General features: G+C 35.8%; 1 protein-coding gene and 1 long non-coding RNA gene across 2 annotated transcripts in view; one reads left to right on the top strand and one right to left on the bottom strand.

The window, feature by feature from the left end:
- Positions 1-12021: 12021 nt before the first annotated feature.
- LOC116512930 lies at positions 12022-14394 on the bottom strand. The gene is made up of 2 exons (XR_004255948.1): positions 14228-14394; positions 12022-12432 (listed from the first exon to the last, which is right to left on the bottom strand). It is a non-coding gene; the product is annotated as an uncharacterized LOC116512930 (long non-coding RNA).
- Positions 14395-15910: 1516 nt separating this feature from the next.
- Positions 15911-22378, top strand: part of LOC116512905 (N-acetylgalactosaminyltransferase 7-like) — a 30390-nt gene continuing 23922 nt past the window's right edge. Inside the window, 1 exon segment of the mRNA XM_032223586.1 lies at positions 15911-16870. Within this exon segment, the coding sequence (XP_032079477.1) occupies positions 16745-16870 (126 nt within the window). The 5' untranslated portion in view covers positions 15911-16744.

Raw genomic sequence — 22378 nt, 5'->3', positions numbered from 1 at the left:
GTAAATTTCATTCTTTGCTTGAGTTAAGGTATCATTTGCCCCATCAATTCCACAAGGGCCATGGCAACAACTTTGGCCCACTTCATTCCAATGATGTCATATGCAGCAATACAGCCTATTGAAGAATCTTTTTTAAGAGCACCATTCACTGATATAAAACACCCACAAAGAACCTTTCCCATATCACTGATTTGTTTTTTGTTTTTGTTTCATATTTTTTATTTGTTTTCTCTTTATATACAATATGTGCTTAATGAGCAGAATGCTGTCTGGGTGAGTTTGTATACATAGTAATACCTAATAAGTTCCTAATTTCTATTCTATTTTATCCAACCATTGATAAAATAAGTACCAAGTTTGAAAACATTCTGTGTCTTCTTTTTCTTTTATCTGTAGTGTTAATCTGTCCATTTCTGCACAGTCCAACATTTTTTAAATTATATCTTCTTCTGTAGGTGTTTCCTCGCTTTCCCAATGTTGTGCAAATACAATTCTTGTTGCTGTTAAAACATGCTATATCAAATATACATTCCCTTTATCATATTTTTCTGGTATTATGCCCAACAAAAATAGTTCTGGCTTAAAATCTATAAGCTGTCTTAACATTTTTCTAACCAAGTATGCATTTTCACCCAAAATGGTTTTGCTTTTGGGTATGTCCACCACAGGTGATAATATGTGCCCATTTTTTTAAATTACATTTCCAACACTTCATCACTGATCTTTGAACATCTATGTTTTTAGATTTGATGTAGAAAAGTATCGTGTCAATAACACTCTCATAAAAACTGACAGGGCAATCCTGTCATATAATATACATATCAAATAAATAAATATACATATCATATCATATACAAATAAATAAATATGTATAATAGTTATAATATGATAGATAGATAGATATAGATATGAAGTATATTATATATATATATATATATATATATATATATATATATATATATATATATATATACTGTATATATGAGTGTGTAATATATGTATGTATATGTTTATGTACTATATATCTCGTGTGTGTGTGTGTGTGTGTGTGTGTGTGTGTGTGTGTGTAAAGAGAACAAACCTCACTTCTTTTAGCACTGATTTGATAATAAATAGCTGCAAGAAAAGAACCAAGTTTAGAAAGTACCAAGGAGATCATAGCTATAAACTGTTTATAAATATACATGCCTGATTTTGAATTTCCAGTTGCCAAGCATCCAAATTTTGATGATATGACTTTGTGGAGGACTTGTTGTAGCTTCACTGCTATTGTAATTTCAAACAGTGGCTAAATGAATGGTTGTAAGTCAAGGACAACCGGTATTAGTTTATCTTTTGTGAGTAGAGCAAAATCCATGCTTTATTTTTTTAATACAAAACCTCCAAAAAGAAGACATTTTCCACTGCCTAATACTGTGAATATCATTTTCAAAGGACTATGTCGAAGTATTTGAAGCCACAAAATAGTTAACCAGTTCCTGTGGAGATAGATTTACTCAATACTAAATTTCATATTTTCAACCAACAATCTTCAGTAGAAATAAATATACAGCTGCTGTGGCAAATCCATACAATTGTAAACTACAGATGGCCATACTAGAGATAGTTAATAAAGGTGACTTGACTGCCAAATCACCAGCTGGCAGAATCAAACAATAACAGCAGGAAGAATGTTTGGTATTGCAAGCCAGAAAGTTCTGCAGGATGAAATAAACATTCACAATGGTGCTGACTTTTTAGAAAGTGAGCAACAACCTTAACTATGTAAATGCACAGAAATGGCTGATTAAGCAAATAAATTTATCACAATAAATATTTCATGAATATCATTGGAAGGATGATTGATGACACCATTACAAAATCATTAAATATGAAACCAAGAATATTGGTATAGGGATGGTCAGTTTCCTAACTAAAATAAATCTAGATATAAAATTCTGCTTTATCCATTTTGCTCTTTCCAACATCCCCTCAGTACTATGATTTCACCCACTCAAAGATACCACTGCACCATGAGCCACTCCCTTCAGTTCTTGAATGCTGAAAAAAAAATCCTAATGGAAACTCCCAGGATGCAAATTATCATTAGAATGATAATTAAAATAGAAAGGTAAGGAATATAGATGAATTGAGTCCTAGCATACATATCTTTAGATCAGTTGGGATTCAGAAGATTAGTCAGAATACATTTGCAAGAAGACAACCAATATAGCATATAAGGTTACACTATCTCTGAACTTTTTTCACCAACATAGCACAGTCTATAGTATGGCTTATTGTTCAGTTTGGGTTGCAAGATTCAGGATATTTGAAGACAACATCTCATTTCAAATATCACCTGGCCAAAATGCCTTCCAGAACCAAGTATTCCTCTGGTTTCCTACCTTCTTCCTTTCCATAGAAGCCATTGAATATCCAAATATTTTCTCTTTCTCCAACCACGAGTTATAAACTCTGGTCATGACCCACTGACTAGGAATTCCAGAACCTGATTGAAAGAAACCAAATAATTATTACAGATGTAGAAAAAGTTATATCTGGGCCTTCTTTGGAACACATGACTAGGAAGTAGGAATTTAGATGCATTTAGAATGGAGCAGGTAACAATATTCTGAGCCAATATTCAGCTGCTTTCTCTATTTGGATTATACTGGAGAATGCTTTCTAAACTTTTTTGCTTGCAATTTCCAGCCATATATGGCTCATTTTCATCTATAATGTTTTATTTCTTGGGTTCTACTATGCCAAAGGTAGTTCTGTTTTGAAACAGTCATTCTTTAATAGATAGATAAACCAACAGAATTCCAAACTCCTTTTGTATATTTATCTTCAACGTTTCATTAGGTCAGAAAAAATAATTCTTGTACTTCATCTGATGCTCAAATACCATAATAATTTCTAACTTCAGTTTTTTATTCATATTTTATTGATTTCATTTACTCAACCTAAATGTATAGATATATGATGCTACAAGATCCATTGTAGCAAACAATAGTCAAGTTAAGCAATCCTAATTATTTCCCATTTTGTTCTAGGCAGAGGATAAGCTCTAAATTTAGTTGCAGCAAGACAAAATATTCCCATACACCACCAACTTTACCCATCATGTTTTGTCAAGTTCTTTTTACCATACATCTTCCACATTGTGGATTTTTTTTCAATTGACAGATCATTACACAGAACCTGGATTGAGGCAAAGAAAAAAAAATGGAACAAATCTTCAAAGCAACAGATAGGAATCTTGCATGCAATTTATATTACTTGAAAGCGGCTATGCCCTTCAAGTCAATGTACAAAAGAACAGCCAAAACATGATTCAAAGAGTTACAGGACATTCGAACCATTAGGGTTTATTTTTTTTAAAGGCAAGGGAGGATTTGGGAGGATTTGTGTAGAAAGAATTACAGATTTATATGTTGAGAAGAAGGTAAATGGAAGTGATTGAAAGGACTTTGATCTAAACAACCATATATATTAAAGGTGTTGTATTATGCACACTTAGCTGGTAGTAGCTCTTATAATCAGTCCAGGAATAATCCATACATAAAAATGCAGAGGATCTCGACAGAAAATGTGGAAAGCTGACAACAGTGATCTGGAATGGAAGGACTCAATGCCACTAGCTTTAAAAAAAAGTGGCTTTAAAAAAATCTTGCAGTCTCTCAGCACTTTAGAATAAAAACCTTGCAGAGCCTGTGGCTTAAGAAAAATTGCAGAGCCTGGGCACTTTAAAGTGGGGGGGGGAGGGGGCGAATGGCAGCACTCTGGGGGGAAAAAAACCTGGCAGAGCCATGGTGTTTTTAAAAAAACCTTTTCCGTCAACATTTTTTATTGAATTATAAAGTATTATAAACTACAAAATACAAAGTAAATAGAAAAGCAATTGTAATTGTGATTTTAATGTTTGGAAAATTCAAATAAAAATATTTATTAAAAAATAAAAAAGAAGAGTCGGCAATATTGTAGATTCCCTCTTGTGATCAATCAACACTATTATATGAAAAGGCCTCTGAAGGGGGGAAACAGAGCTTACATCATATGAACCCAAATGACCAACCAAAAGTTGTTTAAAATGAAACTGTTCCTGCCCCTCATAGCAGCCATCACAGTTCATACAAAAAGTTCAAATTCCAAAAGCCAAATCTGTTGAGTCAGCTCAACAGATTCACTGGAACGTTTAAGCCAAAAAGTGCAAAAATAGTTTGAGTAATTTCCACATGATTTTAGTTTCAGATTGTATCAGGTTCTTATTCTGGCTCGGCTATCTCAGTTCCACCCTCTCGCCATCTTGAATCACAAAGCCTCAAAAATGACAGAAATTCCACAAAAAAAGGAAAGAGCAGGCTGCAACTAGAGAAAGCCTCTTTTAACAAGAAAGGTAAATATGCAAAAAAACCAAGAAAAAACCCTTGCGTCTCAGAAGCTGTGGCACCTTTTATTGTCCATTAGAACAGCTGATTCTTCCACAGTGAACTTGCTTTGTTGCCCCGCCCCAGCCAGGGACTCACCTGATTACTTTTTTTCTCCTTCAAGTAGCAGACTGAGAGCACCTAGCTTCCCAGGGGAACAAAGGGGTCAATTTCCAAAGACCCCCGCCCCCCCAGCCAGGGTTTCCTTCTGTCTTAGAAAGCACTCTAAGCCCTGAACTGTGGGGAGTCTGTAGGGGACCTAAAAGTTCCCTGCTGTCAAAGGTGAGGAAGTGCTTTAAATAAAACCTTATACAGTGATGCAACCCAAGGCTCGGGGGCAATGTGGGTGGTGTCAAAATAGGAAGCCCCACTTGCTGGTGCCTCCCCAACTTCTGCCCCATCCCCTGCTGCAGCCAAACTGCCAGTTCAGAGTGGAGCTAGCCTCTGACAGCCTGCTCATTCATCCGGCTCTCCATCCAGCACCCACAGCAAGTTATCCTTGCAGTGACTTTCCAGGGTTGAGATGTCCTGCAAAGAAATGGTGACACTGAGCTGGCAGAGGAAAGTTGGTGGTGATGAAGAAGGCCACCCCGTTGGCCACCTTGAGCTAGTGGTGTCGAGTTGTCATAGACCTCCATCTTTACAAATAAATGCCAGCCAAAGACAGATGCAGTTCTAATCCCCCCCCCCCCCCCATATAGACAGGGTTCTGACAGTAGGGTCATCTTCAGTAAAGAATCTTTGGCCTTTAATGTTGTTTTGACCTTAATAATCAAACAAATCAGCCATAACACAGATGGTGCTTCAGATAATCAGATCCTAAAACTTCAATCAATACAAACGCTGAAAGTTGAGCCAGGTGAGCAATTAGATATAGATTGTTTGGTACAGTCATCATCTGATCTCTACATTGCACACTTCCCAAGAATAGCTCAATGTACAATATGTTATAATAATCAAGTTTGTGCTAGTATTCAGAGTTCATTTATTGGGAAAAAAATGTTGTGGCCATTAAATTGCTTCCTATGTATTTATAAGTTGGAGAAGAGTTTATGCTTAGCTGGGAGGAGAATAGTGCTTTAAAAACAATACTATTATGCAGCAAAGAATTGTTGGAAAGGACTGCTGAATATCCTGTTTGCTAAATCTTTCACCATAAAGATCTACTGTTCTAATTTAATCACAGGGCAACTCAGTGATTTAATAGTTTCATTTGAACAATGTGAAAATGTTCGTGGATAAATTATAATTGAATCATGGACTTGGGGATGATTTTGGAAGCTGCCCACTGTAATCTCCTGTCAATTCCCCTTTTTAATGTAGCTAAAGGATACTTGCTAAATAGCTGTCACATGTTTTTTTTATTTTACTTTTATTATTGATATTTTGGTTATTTAAAATAATTTTTTATTTTAAAACCAAAATTTATTTTCCCCCTCCCCCTTGATTAAATTGGTTTAATCCAAAATGTCTTTAGAAAATTTCTTCTGGTGATTTTTTTCTTAAATATTCAATTAGAACATTAATGTTATTTTTGTGGCTATATTATAAAACCAACCAATCAGTTGATCTGGTACACCTTCTATATACCTAGCCTTGCAATATTTGAAGAGTACAATCATACTTCCATTTAATATTTTTCTCCAAGCTAAAGGGGTCTTCAACTGTTCTTTGTAATACATTTTGTAATAGTACTGCATGCCACAGTTTTGTCAACCTTTGCTTCTATGACATTATGGGGATTATATGGTGCATCAGATGACAAGCTGAACTCATCAATTAATTATTATTCAGCTCCTAAGTCAGAGGAAATATTGTGAAGACATTTCTGTACCACATCATTAGAACTATAAAGTATGATTTCCTACTGGTGGGAAAGTTTCCTTGTCCTGTCTTCTGGGATTATTCAGATATACCTCAATAATCCAGAATAGAACAGAACTATTTCTTGTTCTGTGTTTTAAAAAAAAGTCTTCCAAAGTTACATACAAATTTCAATGAGAACCCAGTTAATCAATCAGTATCAGTTCCTATCTTCAATCTAAAATACCTGAACTTTTAAAATATTTTTATAAAACCCAGAAAAATTAATACTAAAGGAAGGGGGGAGGGAAAGAGAGACAGAGACAGAAAGAGAAAAAGAAAGAAAGAAAGAAAGAAAGAAAGAAAGAAAGAAAGAAAGAAAGAAGGAAAGCTTCTGATTTCTTTTGCAGCAAATAATACAAAATTATTTCTTAAAATCCATGATCAGGAAGAAGAAATTGAATAAGAGGGAAAAATAGATCAGACATTTGTTTTAAATCATTTTTTAAAAATTCTAAGGGCAAAAAGCAACTTCTGTCACATTAGAACCGGTGAAATATGTCTCTTTTCTCCTATTCTTTCCTTTCAGCAACACTTGGAGAAACCACAGGCTTTGTATTTTTTAAAAAAGTGGATACAACTTTCTGTTGCATTTTTTAAAAAGTAGACCTTAACCAAAGTATTTTGTCATTACAAATCTTTCATATAGGGGTTGTGGTTTCACCAATATTTGAAAATTCAAGAAAGACATCCTCACCATGTGATGATGATGGGAGTAATCTATAAAAAGCATTGCATCCAATTTACATGCCTAATATGTTATACAGTAAAAAAATACTATGTCTAAAGCTATTTAAATAGCTTTTCTAATAATTGGGTTGCTTAAATCTCAACAGAAAACTTTAAAAAATAATCTGAGGTTTCCCTCATTGATTTCTAAAAAGAGGTTCTGTGAAAGTATAAAAATGATATGCTACAAAAATGTTTGAATTGTTATTTTGATATGCATTAATAACTACAAAAAATAAAGGTTTTTCCTCTTATTGGAAAAGATGGCACATTTTAAAATAAAATATACCAATAAACAGCAACCTAAGAACTGCACATGTAATAATTAGGCTAACCATCTGATACGTTTTATTTCAATACAGTGTATTTGTCATTTAACAGTCTTTGGACAGTCATTGGTCTTTGTTAAAGAAATAAACTATTTTAAATAGTTATAGCTATAGTTAATAGCTATATAGCAGAAAGTCACTGCTCATTGAGAGGCGACATAAAAATAGCTTGCTGTGCATAATTGATAGTGAAGGCAAATCAATAGCTGTCACAAATTGTTAATCTGTGCTTTGAAATATATTCAAAACAGAATCTGCTCTCAAGTATCCCATCTGGACATCAGCCAAAGTGCTAATAAAGAACTCCATCACCAAATGACCCATTCATGATGGTGACTTCTAATTTCTTCCCATTTAAAAATTGTATAGGCCCACACGGAACAGGCCTTCAGCCTAACATGTTCCCAATGACTGCTATAGATATGCTTGATCAACTGTAAGTAATCATGCTGTCAGAAAGAAACTGCCTACATCTGCACATTTCCAGGACTTAACAGAACTAGGTTTACAGATGACATTCTTGCAGTCAACAGACAACTGCTTTCCTTTTAATTTTTTATTCAGAAAAGTATAGGTTGCTGTTTGTCTAATTATTTGTAGAGAAATATGCATTATGCATAAGAATGAGGCCTGATATTAAATCTTATACATGCTTATTCAGAAGAAAATTGTCTTATGTTTCATAAGGAAAAAATAAATAAATAAATAAATAAATAAATGTTGCCTGAGACATTCATTTTGATAAATATGCATATGCTTGCAAACTTAAATATAATAGCAATTTCAGTCAGCACCCATATCACTATTCAGCCCTATTTCTTCTGGAATTATAATGTGGAAGAAATATCTCAACTACGCAAGCACCATCATTTCTGAGCAGTCACTGAATTTGGTTTAAGTAGGCAGTCAGGTTATATAATCAAGACATGTCAGTGAGAATTGCCCTTTTCGTAGTGATGAACAAAAAGCTTGACATCTGCAACTGATGTAGCACTGAAAGCAGAATACTTCCTTGTGTTTGCTTCCTGGGCAGCTAGAATAATCTGCCTGCTTATCTGCATACTGCATGTGGACAAGGAAGGCTTGCTTATTTTAAAAACGCAATACTTATTTTATCCCTGACAAGGGAAAAGTGTCAGATTCAGGTCTAGCTTCAACTCAAAATATATAAATGATTAAAAGAAACAGAATCCAGTACCTGGGTCTTGTGATAAATTGAAATGGGAGAAGCTATTAAATTTAAGTTCAAATATCATATGTCATCTAAAATGTCAGTTCCTTGAATACTTTCAACTGAATGAGGCTGAATGAATCTATGAGGCATCGCTAAACTTAAAAAGTACCATAAGTGTATGGTGAAGTCATGCTTCATTTGAAGATGTATGTATGTATGTATGTATGTATGTATGTATGTATGTATGTATATGTATATGCACTGTATGTATTTGTATTTGTATTGAAATAGAGAAACACCCCCACAACATGAATAAACGTGATGATACCTCCAGCCTACCAGACGTCTGGAAACCAGCCCTAGTCAACAAACGAGCCCCACCCACCACCCAGGATGTTACAACAGAAAACAACAACAGACCAACAGCCAGCACCAATCAGCACCAATCTACCAATCATGATACAGCCACACATCCAATCAATCCACTTGCTGAAATGGAGCCAGCACTCCACACACACCCCACCAAGGTTTGTAGAGGGACGGCAGCTCCGGTCACGCTTTAAGCCCAAAACACCAGCCTGAAGATGGTGAGTGAGACCTCGCCAAAACTTTGCCAAGACAATCTCAATCTTACACGGGAAAAGACACGAATACAACAAGACCAGCATACACACAAACAAACACACACACACACACACTTCAAATATTTACCTGCTGATAGTGACTAACAAAAGGAAGAGTTTCTTTTCACACACAAAAAAGAATGAATTCAAATACTATGTGAAGGCTCCCAAACCTTGCTGACTTAACTCCAAGGATAACACCCTTCCAGAAAGGACATGACAGTGAGGTCAGAGTATCAGAAAAGAACTGGGAAGATTCAAATGCAGAACCTAGTGGATTGGAGGAAATAAAGTGACTATGGGACAGCCAGGTAAAAGGGGGATGTTTAATCATGTTATTTGCATGGGAATCCATTAGAATTATGACTCTTGTTGGATGTTCTCTTTTATCAAAGTATTCCTAAAAAGATTAGTTTAAATATTTTCCTAAATATTAATTTAAAAAATGAACAGTTGTAACATTTCTTATAGGACAAATGCATGCTAAACAACATTACCTTAGTGAAAATAAAGTCTACCATTCTTTTGCATCTGTTTATACTGAAGTGTGCATAACTCTAACCTAAAGACTACCCATGTGACTAGCAGTCTTCCAAAAGAGAGAATACCCTCTATCAAATGCTATTTAATGGAATAAAAGGTCTTGATCTCTTGTTTATGTGAGTCATATTCATAGGATAATACTTCACAGTATATTGTATGTATCTCTTAACAACAGTTTACAATATCTCTTCACAATAAATATGAAACTCACAGTACAAAGTACACTAACTAAAAGAACAAATAAAGGTATTTTGTCTATTTGAAAGTAAATATATTCTAATGTTAAAAATGTCTGCCTACAAGCATAGCTACATTCTTCATTTCCACGTAAATTGGATTTATGAATAAGTGCCAGTCAGTACCAGAAATTTAAGCATGAAGAACTTTAATTTGAAGAAATACCATTGGCTGATCAGTCAGTTCCTTAGAAAAAGCAAAAATTACCCTGCAGCTGTAGCACAAGCCATACTTATACCCTATAAAAATCAATAAAACTCTTTTTCAAGGTTATTTAGGATACAAATGCCAGTATAAAGCATTGTCAGTATAAGATTATGCTGGTAAATTTTACTACATAGGACCATAATATAATGTATTGTATGTTTGATGGCAACACCCGAACTCAATGTTCTGTCTAAGTGCAAGCTTAATGAAAAATTACTTGGATGACAGGAAAACAGGTGTGTGTGTTACTGACTCATCCCAAAATATGACATTTTAATAGAGTACAAATTAATGTTCTTAGAGCAAGCAGATCAGAGGTGTCATTTGAAAAATTCAAAACCTGAGTAAGCATGTTCCATGGTTCAGTCATACCAATAACTAAAATTAGTGGTACCACTAAATTAAAGCTGCCAATGGCAAATCTAGTTGAAAGCAGATTATCCTTTAGCAGCAATGCTAACAATAAAGGGAAGAAGTGATATAAAAGCAAGGACAGATGCTGTTATAGCTTCCTTTCCATCAAAAAGACGACATACATGACAATTTCACAATGCAAACTCTACCCCAACATATGTACCCTGTTGCAATTCAAGTATAAAAGGATGGAGTTTCTGTCATGATACCCCTGGCACATTTTGTCATCAATGTGACTATCTATTTCAGGACTGTCAAACTCGCGGCCTGCAGGGCAGATGCATCATGTGATAGCCACGCCCAATTTAGCAAAGGGGGGGGAAAGTCATTATAGGTCACGTGACATCACTATGACACAGCGAGTTTGACACCCCTGATCTATTTTCTTTAACAAGTATGTTGCATAGCTTTTAAAGACAAAACAGGTGTTCCCTTGAAGAGTATCTATCTGAGCAAATACCCTTTTGCTCAGTAAAAATGTGATCTGCAGGAGGAAAAGATTTGGCCCAAGATAAATGACAGTACCAACAAAAAATAAGAATCTGTCATTTATATAGCATAAACATAATACGTGTGAATGAAATATGCTAAATAGTACTACTTCTTACTATGGAAACTCGTAAAAGACAGAATCCCCCTAAAAGTCTATAGCTTAATAGATTGCTAGAGCTAGTGTAGACCTAAGTGCAGAAAATGATTATGTATCATGTAATTTATTATTTTCACCTTCTGATAATCAAACACGTGCTCTACTAGGAGAACTCTTTGTGTGTCAGTTTTTTTCTTCTATGTAAAATGAAGCTAATAGCATTTTATTCTCCACTGTTGAGATTGAATTTATTAAGACTTACAGAACCTATTTCAGCTCTCTAAATAGAAGGCAACATTGAAGTGCAAATTATATTATCTTAACAAAAGATGCCATCATTAGAATAAAGAAGCTAAAATTAAAACCAAACATTTTTTTCATTCCTCAGCATGTTGAAATTAGTCAAATGCCTATGTCAAAGGAAGAGAAATAATAATAAATAATGAAAGGTGGGTGATACAAGAGAGAAAGAATAGCAAAATCAGCAGCAAAGAAAAACAGATTTAACAGTTGGCAATTGCTCACTTGTGTTATGTTAAAACAAATTAAATTCAGAGTTATGCTACTACTGAAATATGCTATTTGCTAAATAGTTTTGGGCAAAAAAATCAAGAGAAAAGAAAAAAATATTGGCTTCAGAATTTTTCTATTCTGCTCTGAACATTTTTGCTATTTACATCATCAGTATAAGATGCTTCATTCTGAGCCAGATAATGTTATTTATATCAACAAACAATGTTCTGGGAATATAGAGGTTTTGTTTTACACAATCAAACTATTGTCCACCTAGTCCAATTTCTGATGGTTTGAGGATGCAAGAGGCTTTGCACAGGATGTAAAAGGACATACTGTACTTCAAAAGTAGATGGAAGCATGATACGGAGAATGATGGAGACCCTGTGAATTTTAAGAGAGGGATTGATTTATTGATTAAATGCCATCAAGTTGTTATCAACTTTAGTAATGACACAAGACAGATTTTCTCCATGGTGATCTGCCACTAACCGTTTAGGTCTTCCAATGTAGACTCATTGTTGCTGTAACTATCAATCTTGCTGTTAGTTATCCACATTTTTTCCTTCCATCTTTCTCGGCATTAAAGTCTTCTTGAGAACAAGGTCTTTGCATAGTATGTCCAAAGTAGGTTAATTTGAACCTGGTAATGTGTGTCTTCAGAACTCTGGATTGATTTATTCTATCATTCTTGGTTGTCCTTTTAGGTATCCCTGCTGTGAATACATACTCTTGGCATACACTCCTGACGTTCTTCAATTATCCTTCTCAGGAACATACCTCTTCCACGCGGTACACCACACTGGATTCAGGGAAGAGGAGTGGTATTAAAGGATGAAATGGGCATCTTACATTTATGCAAAACTTTATTTTACTCTTTAAAAACTCACAAAGTTTTGCTCTAATATTTAAAATTAAGGTGATAGTAAGGATCTAAGAGATTTTCAAAAGCACCACAAGTATGTGGTGGTTTTTGCATATCTGATCTAACCCAGTATTGTTAACAGTGACAGCAGTTCTCCATAGTAGGAAATGCCAGAATTCTGCACGCAATAAATGTGTTCTCATCCTGGCACTTGTTATATTGCTGACAATTGCATTTGCATAATATTATCAAACAGTGCCATGACTTGTAATTTTACAAATATTAATATTATTATATACGATTTGATAAATATCTTAAAATAAAAAATAAATAACTTAAAATAAAATAAATAACTTAAAATAAAAAATACATAGAACAAGTGACTTAAGTAAAATGACTTCTAAAGAATGAACTAATTAACTGCAGAAAATAATTAACTTGCATGAAATCACGAATTGGAAAGTCACTTCCTAATGAAAATGATAACTTAGGGTAAGAAGAATGACTGTGTTCCAAACCTAACCTACATGTATTAAATTAGTGAAGCATTACCTTGAAGCAGTTATCTTAAGATTGAAAAGGATAAATCAGCTCTATAGTTTCATTTCCAAATTCAAATATTACATGTAGCAAGATGCACAGATGTAAATAAACTTCCAGCAAAGTTAAATAGTCATGACCCATATTTTAAATTATTTAAAACATAAACACACAGAGACAATTACAATTTCCTTTTCATAACATCTTTTGAGTAAGACTCATATATACTCTCCATAACTGTTGATTCACAATGGATCACCAGATTTCTGTGGCTATCAATTTTAATATCAACTGGAAATGACAACCCAACTATGCCAACAAAAACTCAAAACATTTTAGCATAGAATTTATGATTTAAGCAACTGTTTTTATAATAGCAAGGACAAAAGAAACATAAGACATTTTTTCCTGCATTAAATCTTCTTTAAGTCTACATAAACCAGTCCAACTTGATAGTCAACCAGTTTTTGTACCAATCTTGTCTAGCATCAAATTTCTGTCTCATGGTTTCTATGATGTTTTGTGTCTCAATTTTCTGTTAAAAGATAAACAACCATAGCAAACACTAAAGTGACATGAGTAAATGCAAGGACACCCATGATGAAAATCTGATGTGACCTCAGTTAACAAGACTTCTTCATGCAATGTGTTTTAAAAGGGTGTACTTAAGTCATGCTGATTCATTGTTTGAATTGGGTTAATGGCTTTCATTCAAGTTTCCCTATTTTGTTCTAATTGCACAGTTCTTATATTCATACATGTATACCTGTAAAAGGATGTGGGAATGACCTTGGAAGACAGGGAGAAGAGACCAATTCAATTTTTTAAATATTGAGAAATAATACTGCAGTTGCTCCTTCAAATAGGTAGCCAATGTATCAGAGAAGTAAGATATTTAGCTTAGTATCTCTCTAACACAATGTAATCATTGTGGAAGCAATGCATTTTATGTCGGTTTTGTTGCGGTGGAACTGTGTATTTCCAAAGCAAAAGCATTTACAGAAATTAAAGTATCCAAAATGACTTCAGTAAATTAATCTGTCCATTTTATGACCTTCTACCTTCACAGCAGAATCTATATTACAAACCTCGGTTAGTAACAGCACAAAACTAACAATAAGATATATGAGTTTATCAATCCATTAATTTGTAATGCAACTTTAAGTTTTAACTTTTAAATAAAAACACATACCGGTATATAACAAAACAACTGCTCCTGTGATTGTTTGGATTTGTTTTCTCATTCTGTCTCTCATAGTTGAGGTCTACCTATGATGTCTATTATAGGCCTCTCTCATCTTTTTAAGTGGGAGAACTTGCACAATTGGTGGCTGACTAAATAGTTTTTTGCCCCACTGTATATGCCAGTTGCCAAGCGTCTAAATTTTGATCATGTGGCTGCAGGGATGCTGCAATGGTTCTGTGAAAAATTATAAGAAATTTTTTAGTGCTGTTGTAACTTTAAAAGAATGGTTATCACTCAAATACTACTGTAAAAGCAAAATAACATTTTGGTCTGTGGATGTTACATTGAACCTGTTGATAATATTCAAATAATTTTAACTTATGATACATATTGTTTTTTACACCTTATTTTAGAGGTAGAATAAACATTGTGTCAATATGAGATTTTTATTATTAAGTACATTGCATTTTTGCAGCTTGTCCATTAGATCTTGCAGAAAAGGCATGCTCTAGATCTTGTGCATTGCAGTGTGTTATTTGGTGGGACCCAAGAAGAGGCTCTGTCTGGAATATTATCCCCTAGATTAAATTAGCTGCAATCTTGAGGCATGTCATAAGATCTTGAAAACATGCTCTTGTTACCAAGCCTGGGACTCAAGTGTATGATTGAACTCTTATCATGATTGTGTTAATTGCTGTTGGTTTTTCTCTCGTTTGTTGACTATATTATTATTATGTGTTTTTATCTTGTATGTAAGCATTGCTGGCTCTCCAGAACCATGTATTAGAAATGGATAACTGTAAATTGAATGAACAAATAAATATTTGCTTGGAAGTAACTTGTTAGGTGATTGCCTGTTACTTTTTTTAACTGCTAAGAAAGTTCTTTAATATTTAATTGGGATGTGTAAATAAAGAGGGTCTGGTAGATCATCTTTGCTTTATAGTGTAACAGCTTTTTTCATTTTTTAAAAGAAAAAAAAACAAATGTAAAGTTTTCAAGGCTCTCTGTTCTTCTTATGGGATGGCTATGCCTTGACACTTATGAACTATTAAATAGATTACTACAGAAACATCCATAAGATATTTCTAAAATAAAAGGCAAGTCAATGAATAATATAACAAAAAGACAGAAAAACCATTTTCAGTGGCTTGCCCAAAAAAACATATCAAAGTCCCTCAACAGCCCCCCAAAATGGGGGAACAAGAAGGGGGAACTAATTTTTCAGAAGTCTTGGTACTTTTTAGCTCCAGGTTTCACTTTTATTCTAAAAAAAGTCAGTGGGTCTAAGTGATATTTAAAATGCCGAAGCTCAAACAACTCTTTCAATTGCAGTCCTCGCTTCTCCCCAGTAAAACATCAATACAACTATTTACTTGACACTAAAGAACTCGAGGTCCACCCCTCTCCTTTTGCAGGCTTGAAAGGCTACCTAGAATCCTAAATTACCAGAGCAGAATCTGACCACGAGTGGACAACTAGGACAATTCTTTCTAGATAATCCTTTGGGGCTTATTTATTTGAATAATTCCACACTTGGCATTTCGTTTCTTGAGGCAGAGAGCACTTGAGCCGCTAAGAATCACGGTGAGCCGATTAGTTGTTCCTTTCTTTCCCTAACATTCACTTTCCTCCCCTCATCCTTTCCCCAAATAACCTCCTAGGACATTATTTTTAGCCTGTGTAGCAATGCTTGAGAACCACGAACATTAAGAATCTTTTTAATGATGTAGTTCTCGGGCGCACCGTTTCTTTTTTAATCGAATTTTTTCGTTTCTTTCGTGTAAGTCCAAAGAAAGAGGCCAGTTGTGAAAGACTTGGCAAGCGTGCTAATCCTTCTTCCCATCTCACCAGAGCTGGGAGAAGGAGTCCGGTATTTACCCAACTTTTTTCAGGTTTACAGTTGCAAATCCACCTCCTTAAAGCGACGCGTCAAAGGGAAAAAGGGGCAGGAGGGAACCTCGAGTTTTCTAGTGCCAATCCAAATCAAGCCCGCGGCTGTAAATGAGCCACGTGGAGTCTTTGCTCTGGAGGTGACTTCCTGCTTAGATTAACAAACTGGCCTGAAAGATCAGCAAGGAAAGCAGAAGGAACAAGAATAATATTCAAAGAGAACCGGGGGGGGACGGGGGGGCACAGGCACACTGTATTAGGAAAGGGGAGAGAGGGGAAAAAAGTTTGTGATTTTACAGAGTGGGAGCTGGCGCGCTGCAAGAGGCTGGGAAGGAGAGGCGGTAACAATTGGAGAAAAAGGAGGAAGGCCGAGAGAGGAGGAAAAGAGGAGGAGAGGAGGAGGAAAAGCGAAGCTGCAGGGGAGGCGAGCAAGAGCAAAGCGGGGCTCGGCGCCAAGCGCCTGTCTGTGAGGGGAAAGAGAGGCGGCGGCAGCAGCAGCAAAAGGAGGAGGGAAAGGGAAACACGCAAAGCTCTGCGCGCAAGTGAAGAGCAGCAGTCGTCGGGAGGGGGGCGACAGTGGTATCCCAGTGGCGGCGGCGGCTGGGGAAGCCGGTATCGCCGCCACTGAAGATGCGGCTGAAGCTGGGCTTCCTCTTGCGCGCCGTCCTCCTGGTCGGTTCCTTCCTGGGGCTGCTCCTGCTCTGGTCTTCGCTTTCCCCCCGGGCCGAAGAGCCCAGCCCGGGAGAAAGGATTCGGGTAAGTGGCTACCGCGAAAGGGAAGGGGTGTTTGCCTGCGGGGGGGAAAGGTGGAGTGCGGCTCCGAGCACCGGCCGACAGCCCTCTCCAGCCGGCTGCCTGGGTGTCGGGCCGAAGCTCCCTTTCGATGTGGGTCCGGCCGAGAGGGGGCGGTGGCGGCGGCGGCTGGTGTTCGTTCTGTTGCCCAGGCTGCGGCCTGTGGCGTTGGCAAGGCCTGCGAAAGGACAGTGACGGCTTTGGAAGGGCTCTACTACGAGCTGGGCGCTTCCTTTGCCATGGGGAGGTGGTGGGCAGGTGGCCGCCCAGCAGTGGCAGCGGGCGGGTGGTGTTGCTTGAGGCAGCCGGACATTGCCTGCATAAATGCTTTTGCTGATGTTAGATGAAGCGGGACTTTGCCCTTAGCAACCTACTAATATGTCCGGAAGGTGGAAAAGGCTGTGAAAAAGCCCTAAGTAATATTATAATTTGAAGGGCCGGTGTAAGATGCCTCTTAAATCAGACTGTGGAAATAACCGAGATGCTTTAACACAGGATCTTCTGACAGGTGTTTCTATCTGAAACAATCACATACAGAGATTCATAAAATATTTTCTCTTTTTTAATATCTCTGAATATCTTCCTATAGAAAGATACAGGCAGTTTATAATTAGTATCCTTTGAAAACTATTTTTGATCCGTGTGAATGGGCTGGAAATATAATGGAATACTTCTGTCTTTAGCAATTTGTTTTTCATCTGTTATAAATGTAATATTTTCTCCCCTATTATCTTCTTCCAAATCGTGTAGTTAGGTTTGGTTGTGAGTTAGTGACTCACAGCCCAAAATCAATCATCACTTGATTTTTTATGGTTAAAGATGGACTTCAACCTGAGCCTCCTTAACTCAACACACAGCAAAAATTAAAATGTAGGCAGAAAAAAAATCTTTACCCAGAGGGCTTTGCATTGTATCTCATTTAAACAGTCAACCTATTGCATGTACTCTTACCATACCGGGAACTTGTAGTCCAGCAGGTGGTGCATTTGTGTGCTGCCTTGAACACTTGTAGTCCAGTGCTATTATCTTGAGTTCACTGGAACTTATTTCTAAAAAACAATACATATAGATGTTTAAGTTTCAGAAATAAATTATGTGAAACTAATAGCCAATGTCAGTGTCTATTTCTTTGTTTACTTAATCCTGCTTTTTTGAGTCCTGAAAAAAAGATGTGCATTTTAAAAATCTTTTTCCAAACCAAAAGATCCTTAGTATTAATATTTTTGATTGCTGGTAAAGGTAAAAGATAGTGTTTATAATTTTGGTACCAGTTATACCAAAACTTGGCAAATTTGATGATTTGTTCTGGTATTGTAGTTGGATAAAATCTCACTTGTGCTTTTTTGAATTAAGACTCAGTAGTGCATGCCTACATTTTCTGCGCTTCTTTAGCTGGCCTTTGTGACTTAAATATCAACTGTTTTTGTTTACAGTAGTCTGTTTTTTAAAATTATAATGGCAAAACTTTGACTGAAATATATGCAACCAACAAAATTAACACATTTAATTTCTAATGGTCTATTGTATACACTGATTGGTGTTCCATCAATCTTAGGGTTGCTTTCAGCATTGATCTTAATTTAAAACTTTTATATAGCCATCCGTCTTCTATCAAAATTGGGTGCTTCCCAATGATCAATTAAAACAATATCAATAATAAAACAACATAATACATAAATATATTAAAACCATAAACATAAAAAGTCACCAACAATAAGCTTCCAACATAAAATCCTTCATAAAATCTTCTTACCCATCTCACCTATCCCAGTGCTTCGCGAAAAAGCCAGTTTTTCAATGCTCTTTGGGAGGCTAGGAGAGCAGATAATCTGTTGGATTTCAAAAGAGAAGATGTTCCAAGGGTAAATCTAATAATTCCAGAATTAGCTCTCTCTGGAATGTTTTCAGACAGAGGTTTGCAGTACAATAGTATAAATACAGGTAGTCCTTGCTTAGTGACCATTCAACTATATATAATAGTGTGATGTTCAATAAATGGTGCTTATGCCCAGTTGTTGGAGCAACCCTACCGTCATGTGATCAAAATTTGGGCTTTTATAACCCATTCTTAAAATTGCCCACCTATCTTCCCCATCTCTCTTCTTTTGATTGCCCTGCACAGTAATGCTTGTCTCGAGCAGCACTGGGGTTAAAGTAGCGGCACCGGGGTGATTGGCTGAGACTGCTGAGGAATCAGGCTTCTACTTTAGCACAAGTGTCACTGCTACTTCCATTGTGTGAGGGAGTCAAAAGGGCAGAGATGGGACAGGTAACTGGGTGGGGAAGCTGAAGAGGAGGCAGTCCCTTACCTTACGGATGAGGCTTGGGTTGGGAGGGAGCCAGCTGGAATGACTTGGATCAGGTTGGGTCCTGGCCTAATGACTGATGGGGTTTGGTTAAGACAAAGGAATTGTCATTGCTAACCGGTGTAGTCACATGATGTCATACTTTTATAGTCCGAAATCGCTGTCATAACCTGAGATCACCCGTAGCACAATTTGTTTATTTCCAGTTGAGTCTTTGGTAGTTCTTTTTAAGAAGTAATTAAATTTACATATTGCCTTGATTTAAATCAATCTGATGTCAAAACTGTAATAAATACAGTAAGTGTTTCACACTGAGAACCTTCTAAGACAGGGATGTTAGCCAAATACTAAAGCAATTTGTGTCTAAATTATGTACATATAAAAAGACATGTTAATAAAAATCCAGAAGGTTAAGTGCAGCACTTTGACACTGTTGTATGTAAACCAGAACCCTTCAACAATATTTTGTGAGGCATGTTACATTTAGTCAGTTATTCCTGAAATAGGAGTAACAAATTCCTTTTCACCAAACACTACTTAGGGCAATAAAAAAGTATAGATGTGCTCCCACATTAATTAGTATAAGGCAGAATTATTAAACAAAGAATGCTCCTAGACTTAAAATAATTTTAAACAGATTGAATTCATATTTAAACTTACAATAATGATATACAGTAATGACAATAATGTGCTCCACAAACTTAACATTTTTTAAAATTAAAATCTTTGATAGTAGGTACTAACAACCTGCAGATTCCAAAGTCTGTACTTACATGAGAAGTTGTACAATGTGTTAATGCAATTTACTCCTAAATTTAAAAAAATTAAAGGAAAGAGATAAGTGCATATAATAAATTATTCTTTTATATTAGTTATACATGTACATTCTTATTTTGTTGATATGAATATTGCTTGTGTAGGTACTGCTCCTAGAGTGTGTTTTATGAAAACCTCTTCTTCAGCAACAAACAGCTTGGAGGACAGTGTTAAATACATTTTCATATCACACATCTTAAATATGAACTTAGAGGAAAAAGCTCAATCTGTATATGCAGACTATTAAAAAAAATCAAATATTAATATCTTACTTTGTACTAATGCAGGGTATGAGTCTCTCCAGAAAGTGTTGACTAACTTGCTCATCCAAGGGTGTTTGTTTCTTGCTTTATTTTTAAATGTGTCAAGTTTATAACAAGTGTACATTCATTCCTTTTACCAGGAATGATTTTTTTTTAATTCGAAGAACAAGTGACCTAACCTGAAATCTGCATGTAAAACATGCTGAATCTCCACTGAATCGCTTTAAAACAATATCTTTCAATTGCCCCCAAATAAGCAGTAGCCTGTGCTCTTAATGTTTTGCTTGTAAATTCATCTATTACCATATTTGTTACTGGTGTTTTCTTTTCCTGAAGAATAGTATAAATGAGGTGTAAGTAGAACTTCATGAATTTTCAATCCCAAAATAGCATGTAGATCAATTTCTAGAGAAAATTACATATAGTGTTAAATATTCTAGGTCATTGTGCTTTTTATCCTCTTTTGTACTGTGATAATTTGGCCATTAAAAGTAATTGGATCATTTATCATTTGAAAAGTGTCACAACACTTTCATGGAACTAACGGCATAAAAAAAGGTAATATTCTGAAGGAAACAATTACATCTGTTTTTCATAAAAACCAAACATTTTGGTTTGGACTTCATAGATATTACAGGTATTGTGATTTGGGGTGATCTTTTGTGCTGTCTTCATTATGCAAAATACAATGCTGAGGAAACAAATAGTGGAAATCAAAGCAGCATAGCCTTCTGCTTTGCCTAATTTATGCCTAACTGCTAACTTCTTCCCCCATTAAACATGAGCTTTCTAAAAGACGCTGTTTGATGATGCTACTGAAAAGCTTTTGGATCCCCCCCCCAATAACCATAGCTTCAGTTCCAAGAAAAAGAATACAGCTAGATTGTGTTTAAGTAAGCATTCAGTACAATACTGTTTGCTAACACTAATTGTTTAGCAGTGAACTATCTGCTTTTGGGGCAGTGTGCCATGAAATTAGTTAACAAGTAGTTCACTGAAAAAAATAACATCCTCACCAACTGTGTTGAACATTGATTGTGATACATGAGAGGTTCAATTCCAGCTCTCCTGGGGATAATTTCTGTTGATATAAAGAATATAAAGCAAGAGCAGTCTTCAAAAAGGCCACAAATCACAGCTTTTCAACACTAAAGAGCTTGTGAAATCCTGAAACAATGAGTATTTTGATTGCAAAAGTCTTACTAAATTTGTGTTGGCAGAATCTCACTCTGTGGAACCACAGGCCAAGGAAATGTGCATGTTTAACAATTGTGTGAACTTTTATAGTACAACGCTTAGCTGTATTTAGACTCTATATAAAACCAATCTGCATTATTCTAGATAAACAGAGTAACTGTCCATTATGACCAGCTTTCAGAAGATCTGAATTCATGAATATGCAGTTCAAAAAACTGTTGAGAAAGCAAACAAAAATTTACAAATTCATAAAAATGTTTGCTAATATATAATATGAGGAAGTTTTAGGAGAGAAAGGGTTTGTGGCGAAAAATCCAGGGCATAATACAGTATTTCTATTTGTTCAGTTTATATAGATGCCTATTTCACATACCTTATTTCCTTAGTATAAAAATATCCTTATGTGCAATAGCCCGAAGTACTTTACAGGTGGTAAAATTGCATATTACATTAGGTAAAATATTTCAACTGGAGCTTTATGAGATTTATTACATTTGAACAGGCTTGCAAGGAAAAGAGAAAAATAGAGAAAAATAATTTGTGTTTGGATTGGAAGGCAATCCAGCTATTAATTAGATCAACACAAGCTTAGCTTCTATTGAGATCAACCAGTTGTTTCTAGTTATCACCTCCTATGCTTCCTAGGATTTAATTTGTACTAGGCAATCAATGCCTTGTTGGAACATCATTTCAGAGATATTTCCTTACCTAAATAGAGAAACAGAATGACCACAGGCAGGCAAAAAAGCAGTAGCACTGAGAGCAATTTCCAACCTTCTTGCCATCTTCATGTGCAGGAGTACATATCAGGAGTGCATGTGAGGGAATGCACAAAAGGTGCTACATGAGTTGAGAATGGTAGTGGTGTGCACCAAAGATACCACATGGGT

This window comes from Thamnophis elegans, chromosome 9 (genome assembly GCF_009769535.1).
Source record: "Thamnophis elegans isolate rThaEle1 chromosome 9, rThaEle1.pri, whole genome shotgun sequence".
NCBI lineage: Eukaryota > Metazoa > Chordata > Lepidosauria > Squamata > Colubridae > Thamnophis > Thamnophis elegans.
Note: the sequence above shows the minus strand (reverse complement) of the source record. Positions and strands in the feature narration are given on the sequence as shown.